Below are 16,949 nucleotides of genomic sequence, written 5' to 3' on the forward strand. Positions count from 1 at the left end.
TCGGTGCGCGCAAGGTGCACACTTGTGCACCTTGCGCGCGCCGAGCCCTAGGGGAGCCTCAATGGCTTTCCCTGTTCCCTCCGCCCCCCCCCCTCTAAGCCCTACCTACCCCCCTCCCCAACCTTTATTTTGGAAGTTGCGCCTGCCTCTGGGCAGGCGTAGGTTGCGCACACCGGCCTAGTGCCAGTGCGTGGTCCACCGGCACGCCCGCTGAGCCCTGGAGGCCTCGGTCCTGCCCCCGCCCCTTTCACAAAGCCCCGGGACATATGTGCATCCCGGGGCTTGCGCGCATCACCGGGCCTATGCAAAATAGGCTCGGCGTGCATAGGGCTTTTAAAATCTGCCCCATTCTTGTTTGTATTTTTTTAAAATTGCATAAATAAAAATTTTTTTAAAAAAGTGATTTTCTCCTTCACTATTCAATTAGTGGAAAACATTTCCAACTTTCTGAGTTAACGAACTGCTCCATACCTTTGCACTGGTTGTCCTCAGTCAGTTCATAGCCAGTCCCACAGCCGATATCACGCTGACAACGGAAAGATCCTACTGTATTGATGCACATTTGTCCTACCTTACAGTTATGCGTTCCTATGATGCACTCATTGATATCTTAGGGAAAGAAGAAGTGGCAAGATTTAATCGACCAGAAAATAAGCATCAGGTTCTAAAACTCCCAGAAACCTCCATGTTAGAGCATTATTTTCAAAGTTTTTTTAAATTGCATTTTCTCTTCTTTTATGTCTCTTCCAAGGAGACATGGAAGACACTGGTAACTGAGATGTACATGCACCAAGCAGCCTTCCACTCTCTCTGCTTATGGTTTCAGGGAGCTCACCAGAGCCATTATACTCCACTTCCCTTGGAGTTCCCCCAATATATCCTCCCAGTGGCCAACCCACTTGGCTCAAGGGAGGCTATGGGTCATAATGACACACAGATTTATCAGGGAGAGTGGAGGACAGCATAAGAGAATAAGAGAGGGTGAATGGACTGCACTTAGCCCTCTTCCTTAAGCCTCCAATTCCATTGCTCCTGCAAGTTATGACAGCCCAGTATGGCAGGCAAGACCTGAAGGAAGAAGATGCTGTGATTAGGCCCAAGCCAGAGGTGTGACACTTTCACTGCAACTTCAGTGCATTGAAGTTGGCCATGTCCCTGGGTTGGAGACGAGGAGGAGATGACTAATGAGTAATCTCTTTGCTGTGGCTTTGGGTCCCCTCTGGCCTCAGCTTTTGTGGCTGGCCCAGTCCCAGGAGGTGCTGCTGCTGCTGAAGCCAGCATGAGATTCATAAGAGATATAAACATTTTAAAAAGGAGATCCGCTACGATCAGGCAAGAGGTGAGAGGCCGCTATCGCAGCTGACTCTGGCCAGAGGATGTGGTGCCTCCACCGGGTCTGACTTACCCCCACATCTGACATTGCATATGCTGATGCCTGATGTGGAGGAGGGCCTGAGTCACTCCTAATGGGGGATGGGGAAGAGTCCTGACCACTGTCAGGGCATCATACAACGATTTCTCTGGCACAACAGAGTTTGTCAGCTATCTGGGTTGGCTTTGCCCCAATGTGGTGGCAGACCAGTGAACTCCGGCATGGTCGTGAACATAACCAGGTTATATCTGCCATCTGGATTGGCTTGTGCCCTGATATGGCAGTAGATGGTGACTTCTGGTGTGGTCATACCATGGCATGGAGGGCTGGTACCCTTCTGTTAAAATAGGGCAGGCTTCCTGGTAGTACGCATCCAAGAACTGACTCTCAGAAATGACCATAGTCCTTTTTTGCAAGTGGTGGACCAGTGGTTCTAGAAATGATAATTCTTTGTATACCTGTAACTTGGCTCCTCCCTTTCCCCCTTTACAAAAGGGGTGGGTGGGTACCGAGTGTATATATAGATATGAATTCTTGGATACCTAGACTAAATTCCCTTGTCAAGTCAGTAATAAAGCTGACATCTTATGTAATTCTACTTGATAAAGCAGTATGTGTGTACTGATTATGTTTATGTTATTGTGATGGGGAGATAAGGGCAAGTCCAAGTTAGTCACATGTGCCCCAGTTACTGAATATAAATAACTGTAGAATACTTAATTATCTGGAATATGAATATTACAGTTTTGGCATGCCATGTTACATATACATGGAAATAGAATTTATTAATTTTTAAAATAGCTCAGGAAAAATAAAATGAACTCAGAAGGTTTATTCACAGCACATGTAACTAAGGCAGCACAACCAATTATAAAGAATTGCCGAGTAGCTTTCTCTTTTTCCCCCATTGAAAACAAGTTCTATATAGGTTATGCACACAAGCTATATAAACAGACAAGAGCGAAAATGTGTTTTTACCTTCACAAGAGACGCCATCAGGTTGAAGCTGATATCCCACAAAACAGGAGCAAACAACACTAGAACCTGTATCTCTGCACTGCTGTCTGCAGGGACCAGCTCCTGAAACCAGAGAATTTAAAATAACATCAGGACACACCAAACCAAACCAATTTCCTTTAGTGCTTTCTACTTGTTCAACACTATGCCATTGGAATTTACAATTAAAGGCTGATTCACCAAAATACAGTAAGGTTTTAACACAGGAAATGTGTATTATTTACCACTATCCCATTTTCTTCAATGGGGCCTATTCACTAATAATGTGCATTTTTCAAGGTAAAACCATACTACGTCTTAATGAAGCAGCCACTTAGTAACATGTCTGCGCTCATGTTGAAAGCATGTGTACTTGAAGTGGATGTGAAATTGAAGCATCTGCTCTGCTTTAGTGCTAATGTTACAGAATACGCAACACTTTAGAATAAAACTAATATAGTAAAAAGGAAAAAATTAGCAATAACAAACTCCTGTGTTACAATACTTTCTCCTGAACATGTTTTAAATTAGGTAATAGTTTTTGATAAATGTTGAAAAATATCACAATAGCATTTCAGGGGCCTAGCTGTTAAAATTATAACTCTAAGATTACATCAGCTGCATTACATAATTACACACAAGATCTAGGTTGCTTGAAGAACTAAAGGTCCATTGAATCCAGCCTTGTTTTGAATACCTAATATTTCTCTATAGGTAATCAGGAGAAAGGTGGAAAAGACTTGCATTTGTAGACAATCCTTAGAAATAAAAAAATGTCTTCTGACCCCAAATATGTAGATGGATTCTAAGGAAGTACTGAGAGCCGAAGCTCTCTACTGGTGAGTGAACAGGATCTGTGGCTTTGCTGGGAAATATTTGTGACAAAGTTTGAGAGAGAAGAGAGATCATGGGGTATATTGGCTATTTCTGTGTGTAATTGCCTTTAGAAGTTAAAAACTAAATACATTATTCCTGTGTCTTTTTCCCACCCTTCCTCCCCAATTCCCACACACCAGAATTACATTCTTTATTTTACAGACTATTATCCCAATTAAAAAAAAAAATGGGGAATTTTTTTTTTACAGCAAGAGCCCAATGGTGATTAAGATGAAGTATAGTAACCCTACTTTTATAAACAGATTAATTGCTTTCCTTTTGTTGGTCATTGACAAACTAACATAAAACACACCAAATACATTTAAGCTATTTTATATTATATATATTATATATAAAACAGGCGACATTTTTGTCCCCTCTCCTCCTACGTCTTTGCTCTGCTCCGCTCCCCCACCCCCCAGCCCCCAGCACCACAGAGACCGCAGCGGTGGTAGGAGCTGCAGCGGCGGCCGAGGGGGATCTCACGAGGCGAAATGGTCCTGCCATCCCAACTCCCTCCCCCCTTCCCCGGTGGTGGAGAGACAGGCTCAGACCCCTTTCACTCTATCCTTACAGGCCCCAACTCATTTGCTCTCCATTAGCTCTCCCGTTCCCCTCTACACTCAACCCCTTCCACTCTAACCTATGTGGAGAGCTGGGGGTGGGGGGGGGGGGTAGAGAATCTATCTCTCAGACAGCCCCTACATAGGCTTCCTCTCTCTCTCTTGCACATACCTTTCCCTCTGTCCCTCACACATGCCCAATCCCTCTCACACACAGACACAATCTCTCATGTAGTCTCCCTCCTCTCTCTGGCCCTCACACTCGCCTTCAGTGCACATTACCACACTTCTCTCTCACATAGTTTAAAAACGGGCGAGATTTTGTCCCCTCTCCACCTAAGACTTTGCTCTGCACTCGCAAGCTTGCAAAGTTCCCCCCGAAGGACAGGCGGCAGGGCACTGCAACATATTTGGGATATGTTGCCTGGCTTGCCTTGCTCTTTCTGGGAGACCTGTGCCTTTTAAGAAATCTGATCGGGGGCTTGAGAGGGAGGAGGGAGAAGGGCTCTGGTTTTCACTTTTGTTGCTCTGCTTTGCTGGGAGTGGGGGTGGAGCGATGCCCATATAAACTCTTCCCGTGGTGGCTGAGACCCATGGGCGGGTTACCAGCACTGCCCCCCCCCCTGCCAGTTGAGGGATATTTACTTGGTTTCTCCTTATCTGCAGGACTCAGGGGCGGGGGAGGAGGGCGAGCTGTTCTCTGTTCAGCTCTTTCCGCTTTGGCTGCTGCAGGCTGCAGCTGCTTGTGATCTCTTCACAGCCGCTCTCTACTGCATTTGCGCTGCTCCGGCCATCCCAACTCCGTCCCCCCCCCCCTTCCCCGGCGGTGGACGGACTGGCTCGGCGACTCTTCTACCCTTTCCTCCTCCTGTGTGTAACTGTCCGGCCGTCCCTACTCCCTCCCCCCCTTCCCAGCGATGGAGGAAGGGGCTGAGCCGTTCTCAGAGCAGCGGCTCATCTACCCTTTCCTCCTCCCCTCTGTGACACCCAGCACATAGCGCAGAGCTCTATGGTCCGCACGTGCGTGGTAGAGCTGCTGTCTACTGCGCATTTGCGGGCCATCGGTCAGAGCCCATTTATATTGTAGATGAAGCATCTCTACTTCCTTAGCAACCTTAAATAATTAATAACTCAATATTAATATGTAGGCAGCTCTCCAGGATTGAGATGGGGTTTAATCTAGTGATCTGCACTGTGTCAGATTTATAGTTATCTACTAGATAGCGAGGGATTGTATGTATGCACTCTGCGCAAAGAGCTCCTAGTTCTCAGAGAACAACTCTAATCTTTGGAAGTGTAATGATTGGCACAGAAGTGAGCCCTTTGTGCTGTGGCGCACTTGATGCAGCTTCGAGGTAGACCTGCAAGGCCTATGCTGGCAGATGGCAACGTGCCCTTAGCAGGACAGTTTGGAGTTTCACCTATACTCAGCTGCCTTCCCTGTAGGTTGAGCCCTTGGGATCTGGCCAGCAGGACTTAGGCGGTTACCTAGGGCAGTGAAGAAATCAACAGTCCAAGGGCATGCTCGGGTCAGGACAGGCAGCAAGTTGGAGACAAGGAGACAGGCCAAAAGTCAGGCAGGCAGCGGGCAAACATGGTCAGGTCCAGGTGGCAGGCAAACGTAGTCAGGCCCAAAGCAAGAGGCCAATACCAGGAGATCAGGCCGGAGTGGATGAAGGCACACGAAGACACTGGATGAGACAAACTGGACAAAACAAGCAGGATAAGGCAGGGCTGGGTGAGAGAAGGCTGGATGAGGAAAGGCTGGATGAGGCAGGAACAACAAGAAAACATGAAGCATAGGAACCAGGAAGCAAAACCCTGGAGCAACATGCATTGCTGCATGCAGACAACTCATTGCTGAGGCAAAGGTAGGCAGTCCGAGGAGCCCTTAAGTAATCAGGGCTTGCAGGCATCATCTGAGTGCACAATGGGGATTTTTCTGCCCTTTAATGGTAGAGGCTGTACCTGCGTGCACACTTTAGGAGAAGCCAGGAAGGCAGCAGCATGGCAGAGAGTTGGGCCACAATTGATGGCGTCCATGCCGCACTGAGGTCAGGGACTTCCAGCACTGTCGGGATGAGCATTTCGGCTCGTGGGGCCTTCCTGCAGTGGAACAGTTATGGCAGTGGCAACCACAACTCTTACGAGGTCAATGATGTGTTTTGGAAGGTCCAGAGCACCTTCAGGATCAAAGGAAAGTTAGAGGGCATCAGCCCGTCAGTTCTTCTCTACCAGTCGATATCACAATTCAAAGTTGAATCAATTGCAGAATAGTGACCAGAGTGCTAGGTGTGGGTTCACAGTCATTGCACTTGTGCCAAGTGTCCCAGATTTTTATAGTCCATATAGATAACCACAGTGTGCCTGGCCCCTTCCAACAGATGTTGCCATTCCTCTTAAAGCTAATTCACTGGTAGCAGCTCGAGATCTCCAATGGTGTAATTTCTTTCTGCGGGAATACATTTTTTTTAGAGAAGTAGTAACAGGTCACGAGTGTTCTATGATGGTTGTGATGTAAGAGGACAGCCCCTACCCCAAGGGTGGAAGCATCTACTTCCAGTATAAATGGCTTAGAAGGGTCTGGATGGTGCAGGCATGGATCATGGGTGAATTCCTCTTTGAGTCATTAAAAGCCTGCACAGCACTGTCGGTCCAAATCTTGGTATCTGAGCCCTTTTTCATAAGGGTGGTAAGTGGTGCGGCCAACAGAGTAGCCATGAATAAATTGCCGGTAATAGTTCATGAATTCAAGGAAACACTGCAAAGCCTTGAGGCCCATGGGTTGAGGCCATTCTAGGATGGCTTTCAATTTCTCCGGATCCAAGCACAGGCCTTGCAGAGACATGATGTAACTGAGGAATGAGAGTTCTTCCTGTTCGAAAGTACATTTTTCTAATTTTGCATATAGGTGGTGATCCTGAAGCCTTTAGAGCATTTGCTTCACATGACATTGATGTTCTGCTAAGGATTTAGAAAACACCAGGATATTAATATATTACTACATGGGAGTAGAGCAAGTCCCGAAATTTCTCATTAACCATGAACTGGAAGACTGTGGTGGTGTTTGCATAACCCAAAGAGCATCACCAAGTATTCGTAGTGTCCATCTCAGCTATTAAAAGCATGGTTTGAAACAAAAAGCTATGGCCATGCAAAGGCATTTTCAGTGTTTCCTGTTAATACTCGTTGATGTGCGACATATTATATCTTATTATATATTATGATATGTACATTGTTCATATACTGATACACTTCATGTGTTACTATATTGTGCAGATACAGAATAAAAATTTAAAAAAAAAATTTTTTAAAGCGGTCTTCCATGCATCTCCCTCCGGATCTTAACAAGTTTGTAGGCATTCGCCAGTCAAGTTTGGTAAATACCTGTACCTCTATGAGATGGTCAAAGAGTTCTGTGACCAGTGGGATAGGATATCAGTTCTTTTTGGTAATAGCGCTGAGCCCATGATAGTCGATGCAAGGGCATAAGAAACCATCCTTTCTCCCCAAGAAAAAGAAGCCAGCTCAGCAAGCAATGAAGAGGGATGGATGAACCCTCTCTCCAGATTTTATTTAATATATTTGGACATATATTTTGGTCTCTAGCACAGAGAATGGTTAGACCCTATCCCTGGGTGGACCTTTTCCTGGGAACAAGTCTATAGGAAATTCATAGGAGCGATGTGGAGGTAAGACCTCTGCCTGTTTACTAAAGACATTAGTATTGTAGTGGCAGGCCTGGTAGCTCTGCAGTCACTGTCTGAGCCAGGGTCACGACAGGCAAGACTTTGCCTAGATATTGCTCATGGCAGCAAGGTCTCTATGTGGTGATCTGTAACACAGCCCAGTCGATGTGGGATTGTGTAACATGAACCATAGAAGACAAATCGTCTGATCTCCTCTCCATGCAGGATGCCAGTCTGCATGATGACTTAAACGGTAGCCCTGGTGACACAACCAGGTAAAGATTCTCCATGCATGGACAAAATTGTGAGTGCCGTTTCCAAAGGGACCATTGAGATCCCATAGTGATGGACCAGACTCACGAATGAAGCTGCTGCCAGCCCCGGTATCAAGGAATGTGACAGCGTCCACAAGTACTAGTGCTAGAATTTGTGGAAAGGTGCATGGTCGACCTAGCTTCTCCCACCAGACCTAGGTCTTGGAGTTTCCTGGCTTAGCCAGACAGTGGTTGGCAAAGGTCTCTGGTTCAGCGGAATAGGGGCACAGATTGAGATTACAAGCACCTCGGTTTCTCTTCCACAGACATCTTGAGACAGTCGACTTGCATAGCCCCTCCTCTAGTGCTGGTCCTGGCTCTGAAACTTGCTTGAAACTCGGGGAGAGGTGGATAGGCAACGAGTCAAGCCCCTCTCATGAGTCCTTTCTTAGAAACCTCTGGTCCAAACACATAGCTAGGATAAATAGACCCTCCAATGTATTAGACTGATCCCAGGCAGCCAGCTCATCCGTAATGTGCTCTGAGAACCCCTGCCTAAAGATTACGATTAGGTTTATCATTACTTCACGGGAGGCTAGGGTGCAGAAGTGCACTGCGTACTTCCCTATGGTCCGGAAGCCTTGCCTGATTTGTAGTTCAGATACCATAGAAGTCATGCAGCCAGGCTCATCAAAAAGCAGATGGAATTCCAGCAGGAAGCATTTCAAATCCCCTAGGAGGGTCTTTATCTTTATTTAAAATTTATGTATCGCCTATACCCTAGGCGATGTACAAAAGGATCCATAAGGAAACATATATAAAAGCATATACCCTAAAATCAAGTTCACCATATACATATCTTAAAAACATTAAAACATCCATAAAACCATATTCACATGTAAATATTACTTAAAAACAAAAAAAACAATGAAAAAACTGCATCAACATACAAAAACATGTAAGAAGGCAAGGTCCATTAACTCAGGAGGACTAGTAAAATGCCTGCCAGAACAACAATGTTTTTTAAAAGGCTCAATTCAGTAGGAAAAGAGTTGCAGATGGGTCATCACTCTCCCAAAGAAGTGAAGCACATGCCAGAGTGGAACTGCCCAACAAAGACAAACTATAAGCCACTTTGCCCCGAACTGATGGGAACAATGGAACCTGAAATTCATATTGCATCCAGCATTGATTCAAGAAGCCTCTTCATTTGCCTGGATCTCCATCGTACCTCGGGGGTGGAAGCAGGTGAAGTGTGGGAATAGGCGGCCATATGGAAAGTGCCAGAGCAGGAATGAAAGAAGCTGAATGGGCAGCCATGCCTTGAAGATAACCAGCTAAAATATTCAACTGGTCTTGCTGCTGTTTTAACTGTTGGTTAGCCCAGCAATGGTAAAGGCCTGGGACGAATCTGCCAGACCTCATGGCCTCAGCAAACTATAATGATTAGCATGAAAGTGAGCCCTTTGTGCTGTGGTATAGTTGACGCAGCCTCGTAGGTAGACCTACCAGAGCTACGCCAGCAGCTGGTGAATGCATCCTGTAGCAGGACAGTCTGGAGCTTTACCTATACTCTGCCGCCTTCTCTGCAGGTTAAGTCCTTGGGTTCTTGTGACCGGCAGGACTTAGGCAGATCCCTAGGTCGGTGAAGAGAGCAAATGTCCAAGGGCATACCAGGGTCAGAACAGGCAGCAAGCTGAAGACATAGAGACAGGCTGAGAGTCGGGGCAGGCAGCAGGCAAACGTGGTCAGGTCCAAGCAAGAGGTCAGGTCCAGGTGGTAGGCAAACGTGGTCCGGTCCAAAGCAAGAGATCGATACCAGGAGATCAGGTTGGAGTGGACAAGATACTCAAAGGACACTGGACTAGACAAGCAGGAGAAGGCAGCGCTAGACGAGACAATGGTGGACAAACAAGACTTGACTAGGCAGGGCAGGATAAGGCAAGGCTGGATGAGACAAGGCTGGACGAAGCAGGAACAACAAGAACACATGAAGCACAGGAACCAGGAAGAAACTGAAGTGAGATGCTGGAGCAACATGCACTACTGGATGCAGGAGAACCTGTTGCTGAAGCAGGTAGGCAGTCCAAGGATCCCTTAAGAAGTCAGGGCTTGCTGGTGTCATCAGAGGGTACTGCGGGGATTTTTCCGCCACGGGCCCCTTTAAAGGTAGAGGCTGCTCATGTGCACCTTAGGGGAAGCCAGGGACAGCAGCAACATGGGAGCATGTCAGGCTGCGGTTGGCTGCGTCCATGCCATACTGAAGTCAAGCCTGTTGGTGGCATCAGGGTGAGTGCTGCAGCTTGCGGGGCCCTCCCACAAGCTGTAAATCCTAAAAGGATGTTAGAGTGACAGACCTGAAGGAGCCGAGACAGACAAAAATGTATAGCAAGCAGACCTTCAGGGACATAACAGAGTGGTCTTACTTCTAGTTCAGCATCCTTTAGACTGTCTTGGGAAGAGCAGGTTTCCTGGAAGGAAAACTATTATTGTGTTGTAGCAAGGAAATGATCCTGTAGCTAGGACTTGCCCTCCACATGATGCAGTATCCTCTTGCACCAAGGATGTTCTCCAGGAGCATATACCCAGGAGGGACTCAGGGCTAGTTATTCAGGTGTGGCAACCTGTGTGGTCACACAGGACACCAAGCACTAGGGGGGGTACCAGTACCCCCGTCCCAATGTGGCTGCTCGGATGTGGCTGCTCGGATGTAGAAGAGCCAATAAGGCCCATGGGGAAAAAGAGTTGCTGCTTTGTGACATCCCTTCCACTGTAGCCCATGAAGCCAAAGTGCTGCCACTACTTGCCCCTGTTGACAGTAAAGCAATGCTGGGAGCTTAATAGCTCTAAACGGCTGCTTCCCTGCCACTAGCACCTCTCCTCCCCTGTGCAGTTCACTGTTACATGGCATGTTGTTGCTTTGGTGGCAGCAGGTCCTGCAATGGTATTCCACAGGTACGACTCGGTTCAATGCCTTTCTTCCAATCAGGTCTTCCACAAGGGAAAAGGGATACGCAACCCACACCCAGAGTCCACTAATGCCTGGGTTGCAGACCCCTCCAACTCCACAGGGATCACAAACGTAGAGACTTCCTGGTTGGGTACATCCACAAAATTTCAATAATGTGAGGCCCTGAAATTAACGTTTGTTGCTCATCTTCCTTGCGGGACAGTCTCTGGCAAAATGGCCCCTTCTCCACAGCTAAAACATGGCAGTCCAGCTGAGGGTTTGCAGCGGAGGTGAAAAAACTTACCGGATCTGCGTTATTAGTGGTTGGGGCCTCTGGCTCTTAGGACTTCAAATCTCTATCTGATGGAAAAATGAACTATAACTGATAAAGTTTCCACAATTTACAACTTGTTCTTCTCCGATGATTCCAGCAAGGCTGCTAAATTAGATGTTTGGAGGTTCTGGTACTAAACTCTGTTCTCGTGGCACTGATTTATCTTCTGTTATCAAAAGATATAAGTAAATTTTTGCAAGGGTGGCACAGCTTCAAGAGGTATTTTTAAACCTCCTGGAGATATTTTTTTAATTGCTCACGAGGCGTAATATACTGAATCTGAGGAAAATTCAAAACTCTTAGATTTAAATACCTGATTTCATTTTCAATTTTCTCTAATTTCCTTAACTATGCCAGATCTCCTTGTAATAGACGAGTGTTGAATCCTTCTGTACAGACATTTCTACTACTCCATTTCCTCTAATTTGCAGTATGTAAAACAACTTGTTGTTCCAAGATTTGTGAGCATTTATTTATATCAGCTACTACAGAAATTAAGGATAAAATTGACTGCTCCATATTCATTATTGCTGTCCAAACAGAATCCAAAGTAATAACAGGAGGTTTTACAATTATCTTTTCAGGAACAGAACATGCCAAGCTTATATCGCCAGGGATTTCCACAATACTGTGCCCACTGGCGGTTCCTCCTTCTCTCCGAGGAGACGACGCCATCATCAACTCTTGGCATCCTACCTCTCTCCCCCAAAATATGTTGGTTTACATTGTGGAAGATGTTATTAGTATTTCCACTTACTTCGGGGTTCACAAGCGCAACCGAGGGATTCACCTCCTCAACCTCCATGGAAGTCTGACCTTTTGCTAGGCCTTCCTCGGGTCGGTTCAATCCGAAGGTCGTTTCATTAAAGGGATGGAGAGGGAGTTATCGGCGCTCCAGGACTCAGCAATATGGATGAAGCTAGTGATGCTGCCATTAGCTCTGTGGCGGGAGTCACAGCACTTCCAACTAGAGCTCTTCCGGGGTCAGCAGCAAAGAAGCTCTCTATTCTCTGTTGTATCGGGCCAACCAGGGGAGAGATTGAGGCTGCTTCCCTAAGTTTCCCTTTGCGTTTAGTATGCGGCATGTTTCCCAACAGCCGCAAACAAGGAGGTACGAAAAGTTTGACGCAGAGCTGAGAGCCTCCTCCGTGTCTCTCCTTCAGTCCGCCATCTTGGCTCCCCCCCGTTTCTTAGTTTACTCAAAAAACTTTCATCTGGTCCTGGACCCTTATTAATGTTCACATTGTCCAGTTCCTGGTTTTGTGGGTTGTTTTTTATAACTCATTCCTGATTTATTCTTAGCAAGGATTTAATGCCCTTATTCGTCTATTTTCTATCAAAAATGCTGAAGAAAAAAAGTTTTTATATTGCTGTTTTATTTCAATCCTTAACCTCAGTGATTGTTTCCCAGATTACACAAAAAGACTATAACATCCTGTTGTCATCTTTTCTAATAATATACAAAAAGATTAAAGTACCTTTAGGGATTATTTTCTGTAGTTTTAACAATAATTATTTTATTGTAAATTCTAGCATATCTGATCAGCCTTACTACTCCACATTTACATGCTTTGCAGTTCTGACTTCATTTATAAAGCAATTTTCCATTTTGTTTTCCCAAATATTCAGGCATTAGGGAGGCAAAAACACCATTTTAAAACATGACCCAAATGTTCCATCTCCCCAATTCTCTTATAAAAATCAGACAGATGTCCTAGGTGAAAATAAATTCTTTTGAAAGGCAAAAATAAAATAGCAACAGATATGGAGAGTGGCAGAAGTAAAAGAGATATTGTATATTTTTTTGTGTGCGAGTTCATGGTTTTGGTTTTTTTTTGTGTATCAGATAAACTTCTCCTACTTTTGAGACCTTCAGCCCATTTTAAATTGCCCTAACCAGGCTTTCTAAAATTTTATACTAGGGATCAGAGGGGCCTGCATTTGTGCAGCCATCCAGATTGTCCCACATTTTAATCCCTCTTCCCTGCAGTTCAATCATTGCAGCAGCCTTCTGTCAGTAGTTTCCTCCAGAACTCACCACAATTTCACAATATAGTCCGCAGGTGTCATTGTTAAGTGATGACTAGGACACCCTGAGGGCTGTGAACACAGAGCTCATAGCTTTTTGGGGTATTTTGCCTTTCCTCTTTATTCCCCTATTCTCAGCGCCTTCTCTGTGCCATTGCAGCCTGACTCCCATCAGGCCTGAAGGAATCGGTAGGCAGATCCCTGACAGTGAAGTGCTACCTGAGCCACGGGATCAGCCTCAGGAACCATGCCATCGGATATTTAGACTTATCTACTTATTTATTAGACAGACTGGAAGGTAAACTATTCACTTACCTCTGCAGCGATCATCACGATAAGGATCCTCATTGTCTACCTCCTCCACTGGTGTGGTGAGCTGATTTAAGACAATATTGATATTAGGATACATCTTTGATTAAGCATTGAGTGTGCAAGCACATTTAAAGCGTCACACATTGATAGAGTACTTTGAATACTTTGACCCTTATTTACAATTAAACTTTTCCCCTTTCCGTGCCTAGGGAAAAAATATTTAATGATTAGGCCCTTTAAATTTTAGGGTTGTTTGTTTTTTTTAATTCAACAAGATAACCAGTACTTAAACTGTATAGAAAGAAAATAATTGGAGGAATTTACACTGTGGGCAGTAAATGATATTAGATTAGGATGCACAAACAATGAGTTATTAAGCATGCAATGGTTGGGACATTTTAGTATACTGCAAAGGTAAAACGTAGGTGAATATTCTGACTTTGATGCCATACCTTTTACAGCTGAATAGCATGGTCACTACATTAGGGACAGTATTTTGAGCAACTTTGATAATTTACAGTTCAGGCAAATAGGGAGAAACAAAGTGCTTTCTCAAAACTGTTCAGTCTAAATGTAGGAATTTGCTCTGACTTGGCTTACACTTTGCTTGTCCTCCAGGGGAATAGCAAGTCAAGCCGCAGCCAGCTCTCTTACCCAAACTGGCCTCTAGCCTGCTTTAAAGCCGGGATGATTGAACATTAAGATAAAATTCAGTGCATCTTTCAGCATTAACTTAAGTTCAAAATCAAATATTGTATGTTGACTGTCAAAATCATTTTTTCTCCCAACTTGACCGGATCTAAGACAACAGTACCTTCATCCTTATTGATGCCTGTATTTGCTGTGTCCACTGCTTCTTGACCCTTTACACAACATGCTCTGAAGACCTGTCCACACTGGTATCCTAGCAGAAGGTTCTGCTCACAACTCTGCCCTTGCACACGGGCTCTTTTTCCCAGCAAGCAACAGTTGCAGCATTTCTGTCAAGACAAAGCCCATAATCAAATGGACATTAAGAAAATTGCTAGCAGACATGAAAAGCTGTTCAAAAGAGAGGACTGAAATCCTTACTCAATAAGGCCCAAAGATATTTCAAGGCAATCAAGGTTTCAGGGCATTTGTGAGGTCTCCTGGAGGTGGAACTACGCAAATAATATAGTTCTTTAAATTCTGTAATAGCCTTCATTTTGGGAAATTAAGAAATAGCAGAATTAACCATGTAGCTGTTTAAGAGTACACTAATGACTACATTACATAATTATTCTTCTATGTGCAGTTAAACAAGCATAATTATTCTATACCTCATGGACCAGCATAAGAGAAGAAAAATAAAAGCAATCAGATCAGAGGAAGCAAGGCAAAATGGGCCTCAGCGTTGTCTTCATATCCTGCTGGGATATTCTGATCCCCTTGATTATATAGCTGTTCACAAACAACATTCTGTTTATAAGATTTCACATTGCACTGGTTCTGGCATGTGCCTTCCATTCATTTTCTTTGCTCTTTTGCTTGAATGTTTTTTTAAAGAGCTGCTCTCCATGGGATCATTTTCTTTCAGAGACTGGCTTTTTCTCTGGATGACCAATTGTTTTTTGTTGTCAAGCATTTGAGCATGATCTTTTGTTGTCTTGAGTTTCTTTTTTCTTTATAGATACAATGGGGTGAATTTTCAAAACATTACATTTGTAAAAATTAGCATACACTCTATTCGCATATTCCGTATTTTAAATAAGTTGGAAATCCACGCATATTTTCACTTTCACAAACATATAAACGTGTGAAAGTATTTCATGTGTATTAAAAAAGTATGGTCTAGGGGTGCTCTAGAGCAGGGCCAACATTTACATAAGTTGCTATTTAATTTCTAGCAGCCGTGACTATAGTGTCGTCCTGTCTACGTCCCTCCTACTCCCAATTCCCCTACTGCCCCTATCAACTCTACTTAATCCACTGCCATACATGTATATATTAATACAATGCAATAATGACACAGATACTGGATAAAAAAAGGCCGCAGCTTTATTGAAATATATATATATAAACACACACACACATACACACACACACACATACATACACATACACACATATATACCCCTTCAGCTTCCATGAAGCTTTCTACTTCACCTTCATTTGTCTTCTGTTGCCTTTCTCTGGAAGTAACCCCTCCTCCATTTCCTCGTTGCGATTCCAGTCTGGTCTCACATTTGCTTGCTGTACTTTACATCCAACTCTAATACCTGCCCCGATGCTAATACCTGCCCCCTGCTATATTTCCTCTCATTTCTAGATACTAACTGGACCAATTCTTGTATTCCTCCCTAACAGTTGGCACCAATGGTACCCTTTGTACCAGCTTTTGTCAATTCTTGTTTTTTCTGTTATCTGCTCCGCCTGCGAACAAAGTTTTCTACTGTTTTGTTTTCAATTGCTCTATGTACAGCCCATGAGCAAAGTTAATGTACCCGTTGTACCAGTTTGTGCCAATTCCTGTTATCTTCTGTATTGGTACCGCCTACGAAGAAAGTTTTCTACTGTTCTTGTTTTCTTCTGTTCTATGTACAGCCCATGAGCGAAGTTAATGTTTACTGTAAACCGAGGTGATCTGTATCCCGTACAGGAACCCCGGTATATAAAACCTAATAAATAAATAAATAAATAAACATACATACACACTCACTCACACACACACACACACATACCCCCACCCTCACCCCTAGACAAACCGGTACCCAAGCCGATATGGTAATTGCTAAAGATCAGGCTTCACCACCACCTCTGCTGCCTGCTGTAATAACTAAGAAAAGCAGCATCAAACCCGGGCCCTTCACCTTGTTTCAAGCAAGGGAGCTCCCCTGAGGCATACGGAATGCCTTGCCATGCGCCGCCCAAGGCACCAGTTCATTGCTGGCCTGGACCGTGATGCACTCCTGCATCATGTCCAGAACGCCCCTACCGGCCCTGGTAACCACCATAGGCATGAGGCAGGGCATGCTCTTGCCTCATGACCCCCACATCAATCCACCAACAACCATCCTTCCAAAGCCTCCTGTAGGGCATTGTTGATCATTGCCAATGTCCCAAAGATGAACTCTGTCCGACCTAAACAAACCTTGACAATAGACATCCACTCATTCATGCCTTAATTGGCAACCATCAAGTTTGCAGGTCCATACACTGATCTGATGATTGACCTTCTTGCACCCTCTTCTCCACAATTTCAAACTGTCATTCTTGATCCTCATAATTACTGCTTGCTTGATAATTCGCCAAGGTCCATTGCCCCCTAAATGTATTATGATGGCGTCTGGGCCGCTGTTGAATCCCTCAAACGCCGAAGAAGGGGTAACAAATTGTCCCACTGCATGCCTGGCTTGCCCATCCATGTCACAACCATCCCACAAGGTGCCAATCCCAAGTGCGGTCCCATAGAGGTGATTGCATGTTCTCTTAGCAGCCCAATGCCACAAAAGAGTGTCCGATAATCCAGGTAGTCAATTGAGCCTTGTGCAGATCTGCAAAATACAATCATCAGTAGATGTGCTCTCCTGGTCCATCCTGACATAAGCATTGAC

The 16,949-nt window shown here is 44.8% G+C and overlaps 1 protein-coding gene across 1 annotated transcript in view; it reads right to left on the reverse strand.

Moving 5' to 3' along the window:
* Nucleotides 1-16,949, reverse strand: part of FBLN1 (fibulin 1) — a 326,336-nt gene that overhangs the window by 210,880 nt on the left and 98,507 nt on the right. The window contains exons 5-8 of the mRNA XM_029597486.1: nucleotides 14,169-14,354; nucleotides 13,378-13,420; nucleotides 2,351-2,452; nucleotides 472-609 (exon numbers count right to left, since the gene is read on the reverse strand). Coding sequence (XP_029453346.1) covers nucleotides 472-609; nucleotides 2,351-2,452; nucleotides 13,378-13,420; nucleotides 14,169-14,354 — 469 coding nt within the window. The remainder of the gene's footprint in view (nucleotides 1-471; nucleotides 610-2,350; nucleotides 2,453-13,377; nucleotides 13,421-14,168; nucleotides 14,355-16,949) is intronic.

The sequence above is a fragment of the Rhinatrema bivittatum genome, chromosome 4, assembly GCF_901001135.1.
Source record: "Rhinatrema bivittatum chromosome 4, aRhiBiv1.1, whole genome shotgun sequence".
Classification (NCBI taxonomy): domain Eukaryota; kingdom Metazoa; phylum Chordata; class Amphibia; order Gymnophiona; family Rhinatrematidae; genus Rhinatrema; species Rhinatrema bivittatum.